At 35.0% G+C, this 21,120-nt stretch overlaps 1 protein-coding gene across 2 annotated transcripts in view; it reads left to right on the top strand.

The window, feature by feature from the left end:
* Positions 1-19,057, top strand: part of LOC110461985 (parathyroid hormone/parathyroid hormone-related peptide receptor-like) — a 97,613-nt gene extending 78,556 nt beyond the window's left edge. For both annotated transcript variants that reach the window (XM_021515744.1, XM_021515743.1), the window contains exons 11-15: positions 3,204-3,270; positions 9,057-9,142; positions 10,745-10,883; positions 13,611-13,652; positions 14,539-19,057. In XM_021515744.1, coding sequence (XP_021371419.1) covers positions 3,204-3,270; positions 9,057-9,142; positions 10,745-10,883; positions 13,611-13,652; positions 14,539-14,883 — 679 coding nt within the window. In that variant the 3' untranslated portion in view covers positions 14,884-19,057. The remainder of the gene's footprint in view (positions 1-3,203; positions 3,271-9,056; positions 9,143-10,744; positions 10,884-13,610; positions 13,653-14,538) is intronic.
* The last annotated feature ends 2,063 nt before the right edge of the window (positions 19,058-21,120 follow it).

Raw genomic sequence — 21,120 nt, 5'->3', positions numbered from 1 at the left:
CTACATCCGCGAGTATACACAAAAAGTTAGGCTTTTTTTTTAGGTTTTTATTATTATTATTACGATCGAAGTTTTACTAGTAGCGGTGACCTCGAGACGGGTTTTATGCGAATTATATTCCGACGACAACAAGACAATAAGTTTTGATTATCTATATGCGCAGACGATGTAATATAATACCGCCGATTCCATACATTCGCGCAATCCCTTGGTCTATTATAGATACAGTTGGGTGACCGCACAACGCACCAAAAAACACCATGCTCACACCGTTCATACATCGTTCACACACCGTCCGCACATCGTCCACACATAGTGCGCACAACTGGGCGATTTAACAATCGTTCACCCCGTTGTGCGCTTCTCTCCGCACAACTGTGTGATTTGGTACAATTTGTTGATCAATATTATGGAATGGAAAAAAAACCGGAAGAGTCGCAAGCAATAATGTACTATGTATATATTACTGTAATTTTTCATCACAATAATTAAGACTACGTACAATTTTACAATGCGTGTAACGCAGTATACGGTGACCGTAAGACTGTCAAGATTGGATTTGGCTCCTAGCTAAGTAACAGAAAAGATAAATAACAATTTGATGAGTGACCGGGGTTTTACCTGGCCTGTGCCTGACACATAGAGCTGCTATGTGATACCCTATGACCGTCATGAAAACATGGACGTTGGGTATTTGTTATTTGCATTCGTTCTGATCTATAGCTCCCCTTCGCCTGGTTTTCACAACTTAAGCGAGTTACGTAAGTGCCCCAGGCGGGGGTAACTACGGTCCTGGTACAAAGTGACTATGTTTACCTGTGTTTCCGAGACTGTGTTGTAATTTCACATGTGTCGATTTAGGTCGTTTAAAAAATACCGAAAACACCTTTTCTAAATTTAGGAAAATAGAACAAGAAAATTAAGCTTATAGATTTAGTAAGAATATAGAAACATCCTAACAATCAAGTTTATATGTTTTAACAACAACCCGTATATATTGTTGAGCCATTCCTCAGTGTACATCAACCACAATTGTTATCGCACAACGTTCGTCGATCGTCCGCAGAAATGTGCGCAGGCAATGATCGTTCAATTTTTTATCGTTCACACTCCGTGCACACATCGTGCGCACACCGCATATCGTGTAACGTTGTGCGATCCCACAACTGTATCAGCACATGCAGTCGAGCAATACTTTAGTCTATTATAGATGTCAGCACATACAGTCGCGCAATCCCTTTGGCTAATTTACAAGTAGATATCAGCACATACAGTCACGCAATCCTTTAGTCTAGTATATATGTCAGCTCACACAGTCGCACAATCCTTAAGTCTAGTATAGATGTCAGCTCACACAGTCGCGCAATCCCTTGTTCTACTATAGATGTCAGCACATACAGTCGCGCATTCCCTTGGTCTATTATAGATGTCAGCACATACAGTCGCGCAATCTTTTAGTCTAGTATAGATGTCAGCTCACACAGTTGCGCAATTATTTAGTCTGTTATAGATGTCATCCCACACAGTCGCGCAATCCCTTGGTCTATTATAGATGTCAGCCCACACAGTCGCACAATCCCTCTGTCTAGTATAGATGTCAGCCAACAAAGTCGCGCAATCCCTTAGTCTATTATAGATGTCAGCCCACACAGTTGCGCAATTCTTTGGTCTATTATAGATGTCAGCCAACCCAGTCGCGCAATCCCTTGGTCTATTATAGATGTCAGTACTTACAATCGCGCCATATCCTATTCTATAATAGATGTCAGTTAAGCAATCCCTTGGTCTATTATAGGTGTCAGCACATACAGTCGCGCAATCCCTTTGTCTATTATAGATGTTAGCAATTCACGTAACCATGTTTTACAGTTGTCTGACCAGGAACTGACGGACGCAACAAATTGCTACTACCTGAAAGCTACATGATAATAGTAATGAATGTCAGTTTGGTTTTATTTTCATAGAAAGGCGATTACAAATAAAAGACCAAATCCAACTGCGACCCAACCAGACCTATGTCGAATGTCTTGGCCTTCATGACATTGGTTTCAGCTCTTTTATAGATGTAGTGAAGGCTTATTTATTTTAAGAACTTTAGAAGGGACGCCACCGAGTTCCTTTTGTCAAGGTTTAGTTTAAACAAATTTGAACGGATTTAAATATTGCTGTCCAACAAAACAAATTTTAATCAAACTCAGTGATCATCAAGAGGTCTTCAACCTGTTTGTTTATGACGGGTGGAGTACGTTGTATGAGAGGGCTGACATGGCGCGAAGTTACGCCGTCCGGTGTGGCGTGTGACTACAACGTAGTCTCAATCGCATGCTGATCTAGTATAGTAGCTCAGAGAACCTCCAAGTGTCCAGATCAGTCGTGATATCAAGATGGAAGGCAATAATTGCCGATATATCACACAGGTTCTGAATGCTGTGCTACTTCACTGTAGCAGCAACAGATCACTTCATAAGCTCAACATAGGCGACGCCTTAAATATTAACTGTACATGGTGGAGGCTAATAGACATGTTCCGGTGTTGATGAGTTGGCATGTAAATAATATGGGGTATGGTCGTTTATCAAACAGATGTTAAACACAGCCTCAGGCCTAAGGAATCATCCTCAGTTTGAGAAATAAAACAAACCTTTTCGTTTGTTATATTTCTCTTCACATTCGTTGATTTCCTTACATGGAAGTTAGAAGATTAAAGAGATATATATGTTTTCTACCTTTAATACCATTATCCATTTACAGCCGTCAAACATCTCGCTCGTAAGGTCTTCATGTAGTTAATCAGGAGACACTAGAAGAGCAGTTCCAGAACGAACTGGCATGGCTGATACCATCGAGGATAGAATAATAAATCAACGTTATTTGCTTTTTTCAGTTTCAAAGATAACAAACAGCACAGATTCGGTGATATGCCGTTTATTTCAACAGCAATACATGTAGCAGTAGAAGTACATGACAACCGTACTACAGAAGTAGAGCATTAGGGCTGGGTCTTTCTTCTATTTAATATCCTTAGCTTTTAGTGGCATCTTCGATCAGAGAAGTTTTAATGAAGTTAAGGAAAAGTCTTTAAGATTTTTTTTCTTTATTTCGCTAATGCTTTCCTTAAAAGGAACGTTTTAAATAAGGGACGAAATAAATTTAGTGTGTATCTATAGAAATATATAATATAACATTGTTTGTGTTTATTGCAGGTGCTGGAGCACTGACGAGCATGGCTATCTGTGGATTATCCGAGGTCCTATTGTCGTCTCTATTTCGGTAGGCAAACAGTAGATTTATTCAAACGTGATACCATTATAACTTTTGATATCAGTTATGGTAGCGCTTCACAAGCCAACAGATGTCACCTCCGTTATATAAATATATATATATATAGAATAAAAACATTTTTTTCAGATCGTCCGCTAGGCCTTTCTGCCTTCTAGGGCTTCTTCAGGCGGATTGATGTTTATTTATCACCGTTGGTTACATGACGTCATCAATATTTGTATAGTCAACAATTTTAGTGACGTCATAAATAAACAAGCATAGTGACGTCACAAACAATACCAAGACAGANTTAGAAAGAGCTAACACCAAAGATGCTGATATCATACCATTTGTTACTACTTACAATCCAAATAATTGTAATATGTTTCCTGTCGTTAAACATTTTATAAATTTTATGAAAAACAGTGAGAGCATGAAGTGTATTTTTGATAAGAAGAAGATTATAAACTGTAAAAGACAACCTAAAAACTTAAAACGTTTACTATGTACATCCAAATTTGATATGAATACCACAAATGTTGTCACTGGTGTAAAAAAAATGTAAGAAACCAAGGTGTGGTACATGTAAGATTATCATTGAATGTAAAGACTACGTTTTTGCAAATGGTTCCAAAATAGAAATTAGATCAGACATTAACTGTAATTCTAAGAATGTTATTTACTCTTTAATATGTAAACAATGTGGTGAATTTTATATCGGACAGACCGGATGTGAATTGAGAATACGAATGAATGTACATAGACAACAAATGACGGACAATGAACTAAGAATTTTAAAAGTTAGCAAACATATGCATCGATGTTCTAAAGATGATTTTCATGTGTTGCCTATTTACAAACTGAATAGTGACGATGTAGTTGCAAGAGAAATTAAAGAAAATATGTTTATAAAAGTCCTCAAACCCAGCCTGAATGCACAATGATTTTTGCAATGTACTGTATGTAGATGTTTTCTCTGTCTTGGTATTGTTTGTGACGTCACTATGCTTGTTTATTTATGAGGTCACTAAAATTGTTGACTATACAAATATTGATGACGTCATGTAACCAACGGTGATAAATAAACATCAATCCGCCTGAAGAAGCCCTAGAAGGCAGAAAGGCCTAGCGGACGATCTGAAAAAAAATGTTTTTATTCTATATTTTCCTTCGCAAGGACTTATTTATTTATTATCTACTATATATATATATATTTGGACGATAACTTAACATCCATTTTACCATGTTTATGTATGTTTGTGATCATGTTTATGCGTAACGTTGCGGGTTCGAGTCATACTCCACTTGTTCCAGTCTTCTTATCTGTAAAGCAGAACGTAGTTAGGCAGTGCTAGAGTTGTTGAATGCTAGCTGTGAGCGCCGAAATGGTAGCACGGCTGTATGCTCCCTATGGAGCTGAGAAAGATTTTAGCTTGTTGCAAAGGCCCTACAACAACGGATAATAATTTGTGAACAGCTTTGAGACAACCTACGTAATTGGTTGTGAGAATTATAGATTATCACACTGTATTTTGATGGTTTGTCGTGAGAACAATTTACTCATCGAGAGCACGTGGATAAAATCGAGAGGCCACTGCAGTTGGACTCGAGAATTTATAAAATTATTTATATATTTCTCCATTTAAAAAAGTCAACTAAACACCATGTTTTCCAAATGACTTTTAAGCTCAGTGGTCATCAATCGCCTGTGACATACGTAAACAAAGAGAAGTTTTGCGCGGAGGAGTACAATGAACCTTAAGGATGTACACCTCTGTGAAGTCAAAATATTCCTGTATTAAACTTTTTTCTTATATGGATTTTTGGAAAAAGAAGTTAATGGCATAGTATAGAATGCAAAAAAACTATATGTCCGTGTGTTCGTTTTTGTGCTTTAATCGGTCAAAGAATTTTGGATTTTGACCATTTGCAGAACAAATTCATACAATTTTTCCCAAGTATGTTATCTGAAATGTATGAATGTTTGTAGAATTGTTAAAAATATTATTTTCTTTAACATTATGGAAGTAAAATTATTTAATCTTATTCTTCTAACTCAGAAAGCCGATTTTAGATATCCCTAAGTTTTAAACACTTTTTGCAGATTAAACGCTTGATATAAAGAGTTCTGCTATTATTATTATTTTTTATTAAATGAATTAAAAAAAATGTGTATCTCTTTCTAAAGCATCCTCAAAAATAGGAGGTCCGTGTGCTTCTTTTTTTGTCCAAAATCAAAAGTGCTTCAGTTACACTAAATATAAATATCAATAAAGTGTAATTTTCCAGTTTGTTGCATATTATTTTTATCATATCAAACAATATAAAGTTGTACAGCAAAATTGAACCTGCTACAATTAAAAAAAAATTGAACCTGCTACAATTAAAAATGGCGACACAATTACAATTTAAGTGATCAATCTAGTGTCAAAATAAATTGGCCTTTTTTTGAAGCGCAAGAAATACACATTAATACACACTTTCAAAATAGCCGCCGAATTGGTATTTTTTTTAAATTCTTGTAAAAAAAAGTTCTACAAACAAAAGGCATCTAGTTTTTTTGACATATTTTTCAGATGCGTGTTTGCTAATAAACTTAATCATAATTTGTTGAATATTACAAAAACCCGATACACCAGATCAAAACGAGAACGTGATTGAAACCTCAGATGTGTATATCCTTAAAACTACGTAGAAAATATATTTTTAAAACAATCCTATCTTCATTGGTTTTTCCATATGCACATTTGCAACTAGTATGGTGTTTTTATTCTCACAGTATATTTTCGTAACTTGGTATCGCTATGTGTATGGCGGATTATTTTTTTACGCGAATCACTTTTGTGTGGACACTATTTACGGTTTCGGACGTCATCTTGCGTGAGCAGACGTTCTTTTTTGAAAAAATGCTGGGAAATGGGGAAAACCGTTCTCCAGTTCTTCTCATGTTGTTCTCAAGTCGTTATCGACTTCTTCTCATACTGACAACCAATGATAATGAATTTATCATTTTACCGGTAGGTGGTATAAATTAGTATATTGATGATAAAGCGGTATATAATAACTTTGAATTATCATTAGTATTATTTAACCATGTTTTATTGTGCGATTGGTCATTTTGGTAGTTTCCAACCAACTGACCGTATTTGAATTACCTGAACTTCCAATATATCAACTAATTCATACCTGAAATCGTATTGTCTTAACGTAGTTCTAATGATGTAAGCCTTTTAACGAACACATGGAATTTGAAGATGAGGCAATGAAATATCGATTAAAAACTAACTGCATTACGTAATTCTCTAAAGAATTTAATTCGGTTAAGATTATTTCACCTTTCTGTACGTTCATTTTTATTGAGTTGTTTGAAAGGAATCATTTTACCTGCGTCGCCTGTTTTTTTTTTATTTCTTAACTTTTTATGTCAATTGCCTATATATTCATGATAAGGAATAATTTTGGTTTCCGTAGTTTCTGCACCCTGGTACTATTACAAAAGGACCAAATGAAAAAGAAAAATGTGATGATAATCATCAAATCTCGTGCGAACTCTTTCAAGCAAAATAGCTTTGTTTCTGATATATGTTCTTTTTGAACCACCGAGCAACATATCGTATACAAACAGTCTGTGTCTTTAACCACTGTTTTGACTTCCCGCAGGTGGCACACACTTCTTACAAAACACATGGCTCGTCGCCCCAAATCATTGCTGCAAAATCGTTATTTTTCCGAATTCCTTGTCTTTTCCATATCCTTGTTGCCGCAAGTAGATTGGTTTTCCGTATCTGTACCCAATATAGACTGACGTGCATTTCGCAGTAACAAACACGCGCAAATGCACATGTGACAACCTTTGTAATGACCTAGTCGTGATATAGTTATTTGTACGTTAGACATTAGAAAAAATCGGATATAAATGTCACTGCGCTCCACAACATTCTTGAGGCAATGACGCAAAGCTAACCGACAGTGTGAAGAGCTGCAGCTTCACGTCAGACTGTATGATTTTTAATGCAGTCCTGATGTATAGCCGAATTAGTATGTAACAGGAATGATAATAGTGTCCTTCCATCGGGGATCGAACCCGCGATCCTTAGGTTCCTAGTCGGACACTTAAGGGAAATTCCCTCTTGCCCGAAGCTAGAAGGCGACCCTAATCATATAACAATCAAAATCTGCCACACTTGATTTGAACACGAATGTTTACGTTTATGTAAAACGTCTTGTGAATGATTTTGTCACCGGGTTTGTGTTTGGCTTATTGTCGAATACTTGTTACCCATGTTGATCTTTATGTGTATTAAGCATACGTTACAAGTGAACTAACAAGCAAATTGGAGACGAGACATGTTGCAGTGTTCGGAGGCTATATTTACATTTGGAATCAGCCGTTTCAATTATCTATTCAAAGTTGAAAATAAGAGGTTACTTATTTTTTTCAAAGCTGCATTCCCTTGATGATGTTCTCTTACTTTATTCCCTTGTTTTCTATATTGACTTAGGCAACAACAAAAGTAATCTGATCAGTGTTATGTAACGGGGTGTCAAGAATTATGTGGGTGTAATAACCTAATATAGAAAAAGATATTTGTTTGAGTGTGTTTAATCTCGGAGCTACCTTGTCAAGTTCCACTGACTTTTGTCACGTCTCCTGTGTATCTCATTGGGAATTGATGTATTATTGAATATGTCACGTTCCTCTTCTTTACTGCACGCGCGATTATAATTGATAGCTATTGCTGTACTCTGTCTTGCTGGTGTGATATATTTGCTGCACTATTCACTAATAGGTTCTATACACATTTGTCTTCACTCTGCAGTTTCTCAACCGCACCATTCGTTACCTAGAAACTTAAAGATCCGTCAGCGTTGTCTGTAGTGTTAGATATCTTAGTTGTTACGTACATGTACGATGAAAAGCAGAAACACTAATAATTAAAGGCGTAGCAAGTTTGTTGCTTTTTTCCGTATCACTTGTTCATCTATAATAGAATATCGACGGGTGTACTGCCGGCTATATTTACAGACACTTACAAGTTGCAGAAACGTCGAATGGTTACGGCTCACGTATACTCCATCCATACGTGCTATCTCCCATACCTACTGCATACAAAGTGGCATTTTTGTCCTGCGGACCAACACTGAACTTTATTCCTACAACATTTGCGTTTGCGTGCATCTACGATACAATATTAGGAATAACAACAGAAGTACAGCTTGACCGCTTGCGTATACATCAATCAAATGTACAAATACCAAGGAATACAGAAATGACTGACAGACAAAATAGTTTCCACTTTTACCAGGAACCCCTCGTGGCAGTTATGTCATTGCTGTATGTACACGCCCTATTCCTCACCTCTATGTCCGTACACATATACTACACAGATATGATGAGACTTTTCATAGATTTTAACAGAATGAACGACCCTTACATGAGGTTCATATACCGGGACATTTTGACCCAGTTAGATATGAGCCTTTAACTAATATAATCCCTTGTCTTCCAGACAAAATTTTAACCTTTACTTTGTATTTATACTCTTAACTCACATCAGCAGTTATAATCAATTTGATCTAACGGAAAAAAGACAGACCAACGGCGATTTACAAGCAACACAATTATATGTCAAATTAGCAGGGTGGACATAGGTTCACCAAGATTGTATTCAGTTTATCTTACGAAACAAGCTGTCTGTGTACATGTCACAACTTCTGTTGTATCATTTCATTGGTTTGCGTGTGTGATTAATATATTTTCACATTTAATATAAACCATTCACTTCCATTTTCAGATCAACTTTTTGCTCTTTTTAAACATCATCCGAGTCTTGTTTACGAAACTTACGGCAACGAACAGAGCGGATCCAAACAGATACAGGTGTGTATAGTGTTTAACCAAAATCGTAGCGAAACGAAAAAATGAAGATTGTATAAACATTTATGTTTGATGAAACCACATAGTTTTTGTCATGGAATAGTACATATTCTTGTTTGTGATTTGTATTAACACATAATGGTTGGTGTAAATTGCCACACTTTTAAAAGTCCTTTGACAGTATTGATAAACACCTGGTGTGCGTCCTACTTTTGAGAAAAGGGATGCCCCTTTTCCATTGTGATTATCTCCCTTTATCCTTTGTACGTATAACTGTTCCCTTAACAACGGTAGGGATGCAAACGAAAACTTCCACAAGGAAAGTCTGATAAAACTGACAAAACATTTGTATTTATTTCTTCCCAACCAAACATTGCCAGGGTGGACATACGGATTTTGATTGGAGAGTTTATATTTACTACTCTCATCACTCAAGACATTACTAATACAGATGACCTTTAGCACTAGTTTGGTTCTATATACAAATCCTTCACACTCATTGACACATATTTTTATTGTAATCATAAACAGTTAACCGTGAAATGGTACTGTCTTTCAAACAGAATAATTACAATGTATGTGTAAACGCAAGCATGCAAGTTCTCTCGTGACTGTATTCCAATGACCAAATGATTCAATGACATGTAGTTTTAAAGTTAATGGCAATCTTGTTTGTGAATTATTCATATGTTTATGAATTGTCTGTTTTGAAGGGATATTTAGGTTCAACAAGCTCCATAAAATATCTAAAGGTAATTTCTACTCCATGACAAGCCCCAAATTAAACATTGGAATTTAGATATTTGATTTGTTATATTGAACGTGATCCTACATTAAAATTAAAGATATACAAAGATAATTTGACCTATGAAATGGTAAGGTTGATGACGTCACAAATTGTATCACCGACATAAATATATATCGATCTCATTTGTAACGCCACTGAATAGTACGAAATCAAACATTATAATTAGGTCATTCATTTCTTATTTCCTAGCTTAGGAGTGGCATGTCGAACTCAAATAAAGGTGGTTAGTTTGCATGTGAAACTACAGACATCATAGAAAAATACAACGAGAACAGTCATTTTGACTATACATAAATGTGAAATCTGGGGCCTTATGACTTTGGTTAATAAATGAACTTAAGATGATATGTAATTTCATAACATCCAATGCTGTTATAAATGAACTTGACATGCTAAAGGCATTGTCAATATGAAGTATGAAAATGCATACACAATGACAAGCTGATTTATTATAACACGTTATGTTAAAAAAGAGGCCATGTGAAGCTCTTTTTCTCGACATAACCTGTAAGTCCACTTCATTATGCACAAAATTGAAAACCGGCATTTATATAACCGTACTGTGGGTTGCTAGATTATGATAGATGCTTATCGACCCGCTGTTCTTTTTTTTATTATAGTGTGATAGTTTTCATCGATAATCCAAGATAGCGACTGTTTCATAAATAGGGAAGCGGATTCTTTTGTCCAAAGATACATTTGAACATTAAAACAAACGAAGTCTTCTCTGCGTGTAAGTCCTTTAAAATAATATACCACTTACAGTCTTATAACCGTTGATCTCAATTTCTTTGCAGGAAGTTGGCGAGGTCGACACTGGTTTTAATCCCGCTGTTTGGGGTCTACTACATTGGTTTTGCTGCCGTTCCAGACTGTATCGGCGACTACGCCTATGTGGTCCTTTTGTACATTGAAATATTTTGTAGCTCCTTCCAGGTAATCCGTTTTATCCATTAAGAAGTTTGAGAACTATTTTATAGATTATAAATAGCATATATTGCATTCTGATATTATGTACCAATTATGATCACGTACCTGCCATTTAAAAACAGTAACATGGGTCTGGACACATGACACCGATTGTTATGTTTGGTAATGATCCCGTGTTAAAGGAATAAGCTGTGGGAACCGTAGCTCTATGTCGTATCGATTTTAGAATATTTGAAAATATGTATTGTTTTTTTTTTTTGAAAATTTACATTATGGTCTGATCATCACAAATTCCAAAATAAAATATATAACATTTCAAAATGAAATAAAATCGATTGGACCTTGAACTACGGTCCCATAGCTACTGCGGAATAACCATATTTCTGTTATTTTTTCGAAGCTAACTTTAATCTGTTATGTATATTTTCTTTTATTAAATAACCACACTTCCGTAATCCATAGGCATCTAACCATACCTCTATCATTTACAGAAATCTAACAATACTTCTGTCATGTATAAATACAATCATATACAGGGTAGTTGTCCTCACCAATACACCGTCCTTAAATGACCATAGCTGTTGATACATGTAGGACGTTAAACAATACTAAACCAAACTGAACCAAACCTCACCTTTACAATGCATTTATATATCCGATGGTCTGTATCATAAAGTCCTTAGTTAATGATTACCTATGTTTAAACGACCTGAATATCTCAGAAATTAATTAATATGCTTGAATGTCATTTAAATGACTTGTTTTGGAAAAGTTTTTTTGCAATGAAATGGAAACAGTATTCAGACCATACAATGTTGTAGGATAAAACAAACACACACTTAAAGCGTTGTGATGCTATAATCTATATCAATAAACACAACTCCCAGTAATCGTATAATCAGCCCACTTTTGGCTGGTTAAACAACATTGGTGTTCTGGGGTCGATTGGCGATATATTTAGACTGTTTTCAATACGATTTGTAGCAATTGTATCGATTGGTTGTTTTTTTTTTTTTTTTTTTTTTTTTTTAAATACTTTTTAATTTAAGTGTATAGTCTCCATCATAATGTACTAGAATTACAATATCAAGTAACAATATATGTAATATATCATAATGTACGAGAAATACAATATCATGTTATAATTCAAGCAATATATCATAATGTACGAGAAATACAATATCATGTTATAATTCAAGCAATATATCATAATGTACGAGAAATACAATATCATGTTATAATTCAAGCAATATATCATAATGTACCAGAAATACAACATCATGTTATAATTCAAGTTACGTGTATCGATTGTTAATGCTTCATTATCCACCACTGTAGCTACATAACGTTGTGGAAGAGAAACAGATAGACTTATGTTTGGTCTAATTCCTTGCCACTAAACAACGTGACATTGTGTATTTCCGACGACTACTCTTGTACCATCGCCTTAAATAGAAACACCACAGCCAGTGCCACTTCCTTAGAGCAGGAATCAGTCGCTAGAGGCGGTAGTGGGTATCCTTCAATGAGACGGTATACATGTACCACTGTTGGTCAATGAAATTAGTTAGCAGTGACGTACATTCTAATAGCAGTTAATGAAAAACCTCTCGTGAACCATACGAGATTAACACACATTTAACAAGTTGATAAAAGCAGATGCTTTACGTTTTGATCTTGTGTCCATGAGCATTTCTTCCAAATATTGATATTTTATATGTACATCATTTCCGTAAACACTTAATGTAAGAAAGATATCTTTACATTTATTTGGATCATATTTCTGTAAACAGTTGATTTAAGAAAGATACCTGTACTTGTATTCGGATCATATTTCTGTGGACATCTGTTGTAAGGCTTTAATATATATGTTGATGCTTGGTTGTGTATAAAGAAACGTTCTGGTTTCGTGATGTTAAATGCTTTCTATTGTTGTAAACCTTCAAACATTTAGTTGTAGCAACTTGGTAGTACTGCGATCATCATGGTGTGGCATTTTTTATATTTTGAATTGTATTAAAATTTAAGCAACTGACATCTGAATGTTACAATTATTATAATGACTTGTGCTATGTTTACTTTATATTTTCACAAACTCTGCTTACCGTAATGACCTTCCATTGAAACGTATTCCGAGAGAAGTATACAATCCGAAGTAAACTGAATGTTATAATAATAATTATTATAATAATAGTCTTTATTTCAGCGTGATGACATATTGTGTCAAAGACTCGTATTACATATGGTCAAGCATGATAAAATCTACACTTTTAACAACAAAGCTACTACAATTATTCAACAACACAAAATATGTGTGAGATAAGTATACATGTACAGACTATCACAGTCAAAGGTAACCATGTCATATCTAGATAATAAATAGCAAATATTTTTATATCATCTTGGTGATTTAAAACTTAATAATCCTAAAACATAAATTACTAATGAACGCTTGCATGTCACAAGTGTTACTAAAGGACACGGTTAATGCACTATCATTGGCAAATATACATACAATATTAATTTAGCAAAAGGGTACATAGTAACAGAATATACATCAATGAAGTGTGCATTAAAACGTGGCCATGAAGTGGACGGACAAAAATATAGGTTATAAAAGAACATTACCAAAATAGTTTTTAAACGTAGCTAGTCTTTCGCAAGGTTATTGAATTTTAATCTTTGGTCTGAAAATAAGTGTTGCTACAGATGAATTCGTTTGTATCGTTACAGGGCTTTATTGTGGCTGTTCTCTTCTGCTTTATGAATAACGAGGTATGTTGACATCCGTTCTTAGAAATGATATGACTTTGTTCATCTTGGATCTGTTATAGCATATCTTCTCATTCAACGACACATGCTGCCACGATTTAATATTCTTGGCTGCTTGTTTATATAGCATCATTTTATCTGAGAACCTGTTAACCTATCTGTTATATATTTACTCCTTGCATCTTTATCCTTATTACCGTAACATTGACAAAAGTCATGTGTTTGTGATGACTATAGGTGTAGATTAGATAAGACCATTCATCTCTATTCCAGGTATCCAATGAAATACTTAATATCTGGCGGAGATTCGTGCAGCCTACTGATCACGTGATCCCAATCTGTGTTTCTGTTTCGCCCAGAGTCCATTACAAACCAGAAACATGAACCCTAACCTCAACACGTGGGGTATATCCATACTTTGATTTTAGAATTTGGCGGAACAGTCCGTGTTTTTGGCGTATCGTTTATTTTATTCTTTGTTTCAATCACTGTATATTAGCCGATTTGTCTTTATTCACCAATGTGATGCATGATAATTGTTTCTTCTCAATCTGTTTACATACACACAGTTTTGTTACTGTTCATTAGTCCTGTATCAGACGATCAAAACGTTCTATACGTAATATATTCAAAATTCATCGCCTACGTATATTTCATGTTTAAACGGATTCACGTTTTATTTTATCTATATGTTATAACTCCAATTTATATATACAATAATTCTATGGGACACTTACAAAATTATCACCTCGATTATTAATTCAAACGGAATTAAAGCCAAAACGCCCAGACCGTTCCGGCCAAATACTGATACAAAATGAGCACCTCTCACGTGTAATAAGCATTGAGGTAATTACATCTTTAAAACAAAATCCTTATTTTAATCCAGGTGCGTTCGGAGATTGCCAAGGTGTGGAAACGACACATGTTACGGCGACACAGTACCATATCATTCCGATCAAACAGAACAATTTCCACCGGAAGTTCCATGTTCTTCCAACGAGGTTCCCCAACCTCGACTCGTCACCATGACACAATTCGAGACATGGATTCATCAATTTCGCCCCAACAGACAACATCATCTCTCCTGCCAGCATCTCCGGAAGTTAAAAATGGGGACATATATACAGTAGATACAAACAATGAGATCACAATAACAGTAAACGGAACTCCTGTAAATGGTGGTCTGTCCAATTCGGAGGAAAATCTTACCGAAACAAGTCGAATGTTGTAAAATGAATGACATTATAAGTGAAGATATGGTTTTGGTATAAATATACCACTTTTCTTTGGTCCAATGTACCGAAATAGAGAGTTTATTTTGGATTTAAATGTAAGAAAGTTGTCTGTAATATTACTATATTATCTAATGGAAATTATTGTGAATTACAAGGAGGTTAAAATGTGAAATGGTGATAGGAAATTATTGCGATCAATTGTGAAATGCAGATTGTCAGATTATTTTGAAATGCCGCATTGTTTCATTGTGAAAGAACTGACTGATTTTTATTTGATATACTGAATGGTTTTAACGTGTATTTGTGATGATCAGTTTGTTGTAAATCCCTCACCGAGTATCCTATGTGTACTACACCAAGCTTCGTGCGTGAACTGACCGAGGATATGTGTATATTGTACAACAGCATCTAGTAAAGCAGATATCGTGCGTCTAGTACACAAAGACTCTTGTGTCAAGTACACAAGGATTCGTGCGTCTTGAAATCCAAGATTCGTGCGTCTAGTACACAATAATCCGTGCGTCTAGAACACCAAAATTCGTGAGTCTAGAACATCAAGATTCCTGCGTCTAGAACACCACGGTTCGTGCGACTATTACACAATATTTCGTGAATCTAGCATACCAAGATTCGTGCGTCTAGTACACAAATATTCTTGCGTCTAAAACAGAACATCTTGACTCGTGAGTCTAAAACACCAAGATCCGTGCATCTAGTACACGAGGATTCATTCATTTAGAACATCTAGATTCGTGCGTCTAGAACTCCAAGACTCGTGCGCCTGGGACACCAATATTCGTGCTACTAGAACACAAACATTCGTGCGTCTAGAATACCAAGATTCGTGCGTCTAGTACACAAATATTCGTGCGTCTAGAACAGAACATCGTGACTCGTGAGTCTAATACACCAATATCCTTGCGTCTAGTACAAAAGGATTCATGTATTTAGAACATCAATATTCGTGTGTCTAGAACTCCAAGACTCGTGCGTCTAGAACACCAATATTCGTGCGTCTGGTACACAAAGAGTCGTGCGTCTAGAACACCAATATTCGTGCGCCTGGTCCACAAAGAGTCAGGCGTCTAGAACACCAATATTCGTGCGTCTGGTACACCAAAATTCGTGCGTCTAGAACACCAATATTCGTGCGTCTGGTACACCAAAATTCGTGCGTCTAGTACACAAAGAGTCGTGGGTCTAGAACAGAACATGCAGATTCGTGAGTCTAGTACACCAAGATTCTTTCCTCAAATTAATCAAAATTCCTTAATCTAATTCATTTTACCAAGATTCGTGTGTCTAGTACACTAGGATACGTGAATCTAGTTCAAACCAGTATTCGTGCGTCTAGTGCAGCTGTATATCTACTGCACCAGGTTTCACGCCTCTGGTACAGCAATTTGGTTCGACTTATTTTCTCAAACACATTGTTTACCTTTTTATAGAAAATTATTACTGATAATACCGTTATAAATGGATTTTCTATGTGGATGAAATACAATTGGCGATGTACATAAATAATGAAGTGCGAATGAAATCCCAGTGACGATATTCATCATGCTTTTATCATGAGGTTTGAAAACATTTATTTCTTACTGTATAGTTTATTAGATTATCATCATCTTTTTAGTTTGTTTATATATAGCAGGTACGATTGCAGTTGACAAAATAAAGATAAATAAATAATATGTGAAAAATTGTTTTACACGTACATACCGTAGGGCCACATTTCCCGTTAGAATGGATATTCTATTTAAAGCTATCACCTTTGTTAGTTTTGACGTCGTGGTCGGTGCCGAAATGTGTAGAAAAAACTAACATCATGGTTGACCACCTAATCGTATATTCATGAAATCGTATCAATGCACAAACATGGAATTTGTGCTCAATTAATCTTTCTTGGAATTCGCTTATTCAATTAACGGGAGAGTATTTGGCTTTTACTTTCTCCATCAATCTTCCAGATAATTGACCAAATGTGTGTGTTTTTTATGAACTTATCACTTTAACGTGAAACTGGGCTTGAGCACAGATTGTCAGCTTGAGCACAGATTGTCAGCTTGAGCACAAGAGCGGTTTTATGAATATAGGCTCTGGATCTGTCTCCAAATAATATGCTTTATTTATTCAACGCAAGATATGTCACTCTAGTCTGTGTCTTGTTCCGATTGTGGGGAACTTTATCTTGTAAATATTCATCAATCATTATAAATTTGTAAAAATATATTGTTACAAAGACAATTAAATATGATATCAATTCGGTTGCTGTATTTTTCATTAAATCACAGATGTCACTGACGCTGTTTTCACGAAAATTATTTTTGTGAAATAAAGATTACCCTTCACGTCCAGTGTTTAGAACCATGTTAATTTTAGTTTGTTGACTTGGTACTGATATTTTAATGAATCAATGCTACAACGTCCAGTGTATCCATGGCAACATTGACAATGGTATGCATCCTTAACCCGGTTTCAGACATTACTATCTATTACAGGATACATAATCAAAGCAGTTTACTGTGATAAGCTTAACTATTGCATTAATAGTGAAATAAATTTTTTCGTTTTTTTTTTTTTATTATTAATTAGTTCTGCTACAATCACAGTTCTATAAATGTTTTGATAGTGCTACAAATACATTAAAAGTATTTATATCCATGTACGAATAGTGATCGGATTAAAATTATGCTAATGAATTGACAGTGCTATAATTTTATGTTGTTTTTTATTGTTTTCGCGGTGATATGATAGTATTTATGTTGTTTTTTTATTATTTTCGCGGTGATATGATAGTATTTATGTTATTGAACTTTGATAAGTGATCTTATGTTGATAGCGACGTATTGAAAAACGTCATTTCTTTTAAATCATTGTATCTATAGAACTTTGATTACACAAATATAAATGGATATTTAGCGTTATGATTAAACTTATGTTATTATACTTATTGTACGCATAATAACTACTTATGTTTTTTGTGTATTTCTAGTGTTCTGTTACATCGATATTAATGTCTATTGCGTGTTTTGATTACACTATCGTTACTGTACTTATGGTGATATGATTAAACTTATAACATTGTAAGTGGAGCTACATGTGTTATAACCTTTTTCTGTAAATGTATTTATAAAACTATGATTACACTTATATTTATGTATTCATAACGTTTTGGTGACGTTATCCTTTTATCGTCTGAAAAACATTTATTTGATGATAGAACCCTATGGATCCAGTGAGTGATAATTATGATTAGCATTGCCACCTTAAATCCAATGCAACCCGACATCGTTTATCGTTCCTGCTGATATAGCAAACCATCAATGTTAACATACTTATTTGACCCGTGGATCAATCAACCGCTAAAATATTATTTTAAAGAAAAAATAGAACTTTGAATTTCAAAACTACAATAACAATCAATTATATTTACATTATGAGCTGTCTGTCAAAGGATTGAAAATCCTGTACATATTTTATGTATTTTGTCAGAATGTATCGGTGTGTCAGTGTGAATAATCGTAGCCGTAAGGACGAAAACCATTTACAAACCTAAAAACGTTTCGATAGCATTACATTGCGTGTGGAGACGTTTCCATTTATTTGTATGGACAGGAAAGAAGTTGCTCTTCTTCCGCTCACAAAAGAATATTTTTTTCGCATCTAGAGACGTCTACTACTATGGGTACGTAAACTATTCAAAATTAATAAAACTGTTATCCCTTGCACTCAATGCTCTCCATGTGAAAATACTACCTTAAATGTAACATGTACTGTCTGAACCTTGGCAAAATGTCACGGATTCAAGGGCCTGCATTTTGTATTAAAATTAAAGGTATCCTGGTCACGGCCCCATTGCTTTTACGAAAGACCGAATCGCGCTGATCAAATATAAACCTGGTCTCCCCCTCTTGATTCTAGGTCTTTTTCTACTCGATGACTACTATACAATGTCGCACTTCATTTACATGTTATTTAGTATAATCTAGAATAAGGTTGTACCACGCACGTCTAGGTGTGTGGTGGTGCATGAATCATCCTGGTTCTAAAACACCTTATTCTAGTAGCTTAAACAGATGAAATAAAAAAAATCTTGTTAATACCAAATAAATAAATGATACCACGTCGGCAGAATGAGACAATCTACGTCGTATATTTAATAGAAAAAAAGGCCCCAAAAAAATAACAATGTAACAAGACATTTTTTTGTGTCGTATATTTTACATTTTCGTCATAGCTTGTGTCGTAAAATGCCTTAAACCAACCTTAATGGAAAAGAAATCAAGACTGAATTGGTCTACAGTACATGTTTGCATTAAAATGTTATCAAATGTATGTTATCGCGATTATCGTTTATTCCGCAAGACATGTTTTGCCCCAATGGTGCATGACTTAGACAAGCTTTGTGCGATGGTAGTCACGAGTTATATCAACTTTTACGTCTATCATTCATTGGCAGAACACTGCTTGTAGTGTTATTTTGGATATTGTTTTAATCTTGACTTGAAAAGAATAAAAGTTATATAAATTTAAAAAAAAAACTTGTCGTTTCCGTTTCGTTAAGATATAAAAGACATTGCATAACAAATCGCAATATAAACTTGTGATATTGCATATAGCAGTATCCTTATTTACTGTGTCCATAGGCAGCTCTATACATTCATATAAACACAGGTTGGAATTTTAGTACTGATCCCGATGCTGTCATTGTATAAAAAAGACAAAGTAGATCATGTAACAGATGACAGTAAAAACCATTTTGTGCGGAATGCTTGGGGGATAATGATTTTAAATATATCTCTGAAACATTTCCAAACGTCATATATGTAAACTGTTACTCAATATGTTTGCCTCTAAGGTTATAATCTGTTTAACAGTTATTCGATTATTTTTCTGCAGAAATACATACAATTCATCTTGTTGTTTTGTTTATAGACTTTCTTCAGTGTGTTCGATGTTACCTTTGTAATTATCATTGAAAAACAATAAATATAGATTGGATGTGGGTTTTTTTATTTGTCATTGAAATTTGAAATTCAATACAGAAAGACGACAATAAAAATTAAAACAAAGGAAAAAGACTCCAGAAGTGAAGGTGATTTTTGTATTACATTGTACTTATGTCACCAATCATAATGTCTGCTTTTTGATTAAGGAAAGGATGTAGGTCACCAACGTTTTAATTTTTTTCAACATTTAATCATTCGTTGCAGACAATGCAATTCTTAAATTAATCAAAGGGTAAAATGCCTTTTGTGGTCGCTGTATTTTATTTCCAGGTTTTTTTTCAATACATCATTCCGCGTTCGGCAGAATGATATTGGACAAAAAACACGCTGCTAGAAACATCGTGTATCAGCCGGATCCAATTATAAACGATTCTATTACGTCAGACTAAAGACACAGTGTTTTGCCGTTTTTCAATGGATATACCAACAGAATTGGTCGTCAGTCATGTTTTGGTTAAGCACATGAAATGCACATGAAATGCACATGAAATGCACATGAAACCACATAAATTAAACAATTTTCGCCGGCATACGAACTAAAGACTGGAAAATAATGCGGAGGACGAGTTTGGCGTTACTGCATATAATATATATATATATATATATATATATATAAACCAACTCTTTCACTAGTGTTACCAATCGAAGGTACATGTAGACTATTTGATGTGAATAGAGAAATCACAAGCCTCAAAACAAGGTTATTGGTAGTGAGAACTTGGCTCAGCGTATTTTTAGATCACCAAATGTTAAAATCTAGTATTGAAACAAGTTAGAAAGAGAAAAAAATTAAAACCTTGATACTTAGTAGTTTAACGTAATGCTTATCTCTCTTTATATAATCCTATCAGTATTTTATCTCTCTTTATATAATCCTATATGTATTTTATCTCTCTGCGTAACTCCTTATGTTTCGTGCCCACGTTGGATTCCGACCTTGTGTCATGAATTGTCTTGTGACCTGTCGCTATGGTTTGTGTTGTGAATTGTCTTGTGACCTGCCGCTGTGGAGGGTGTTGTGGATTGTTTTGTGACCTGCCGCTGGGGAGTGTGTTGTGGATTGTCTTGTGAGGTGCCGCTGTGACGTGGGTTGTGGATTGTCTTGTGACCTGCCGCTGCCGATATTGTTGTAAATTGTCTTGAAACCTGCCACTGTGAAGTGTGTTGTGGATTGTCTTGTGACTTGCCGCTGTAAGGGTGCTGTTGATTGTCTTGTGATGTGTC

The sequence above is a fragment of the Mizuhopecten yessoensis genome, unplaced genomic scaffold (assembly GCF_002113885.1).
Source record: "Mizuhopecten yessoensis strain PY_sf001 unplaced genomic scaffold, ASM211388v2 scaffold10713, whole genome shotgun sequence".
NCBI classification, from domain to species: Eukaryota; Metazoa; Mollusca; class Bivalvia; order Pectinida; family Pectinidae; genus Mizuhopecten; species Mizuhopecten yessoensis.
The sequence above is the reverse complement of the archived record's forward strand: the minus strand, read 5'-3'. Positions and strand labels throughout refer to the sequence as shown.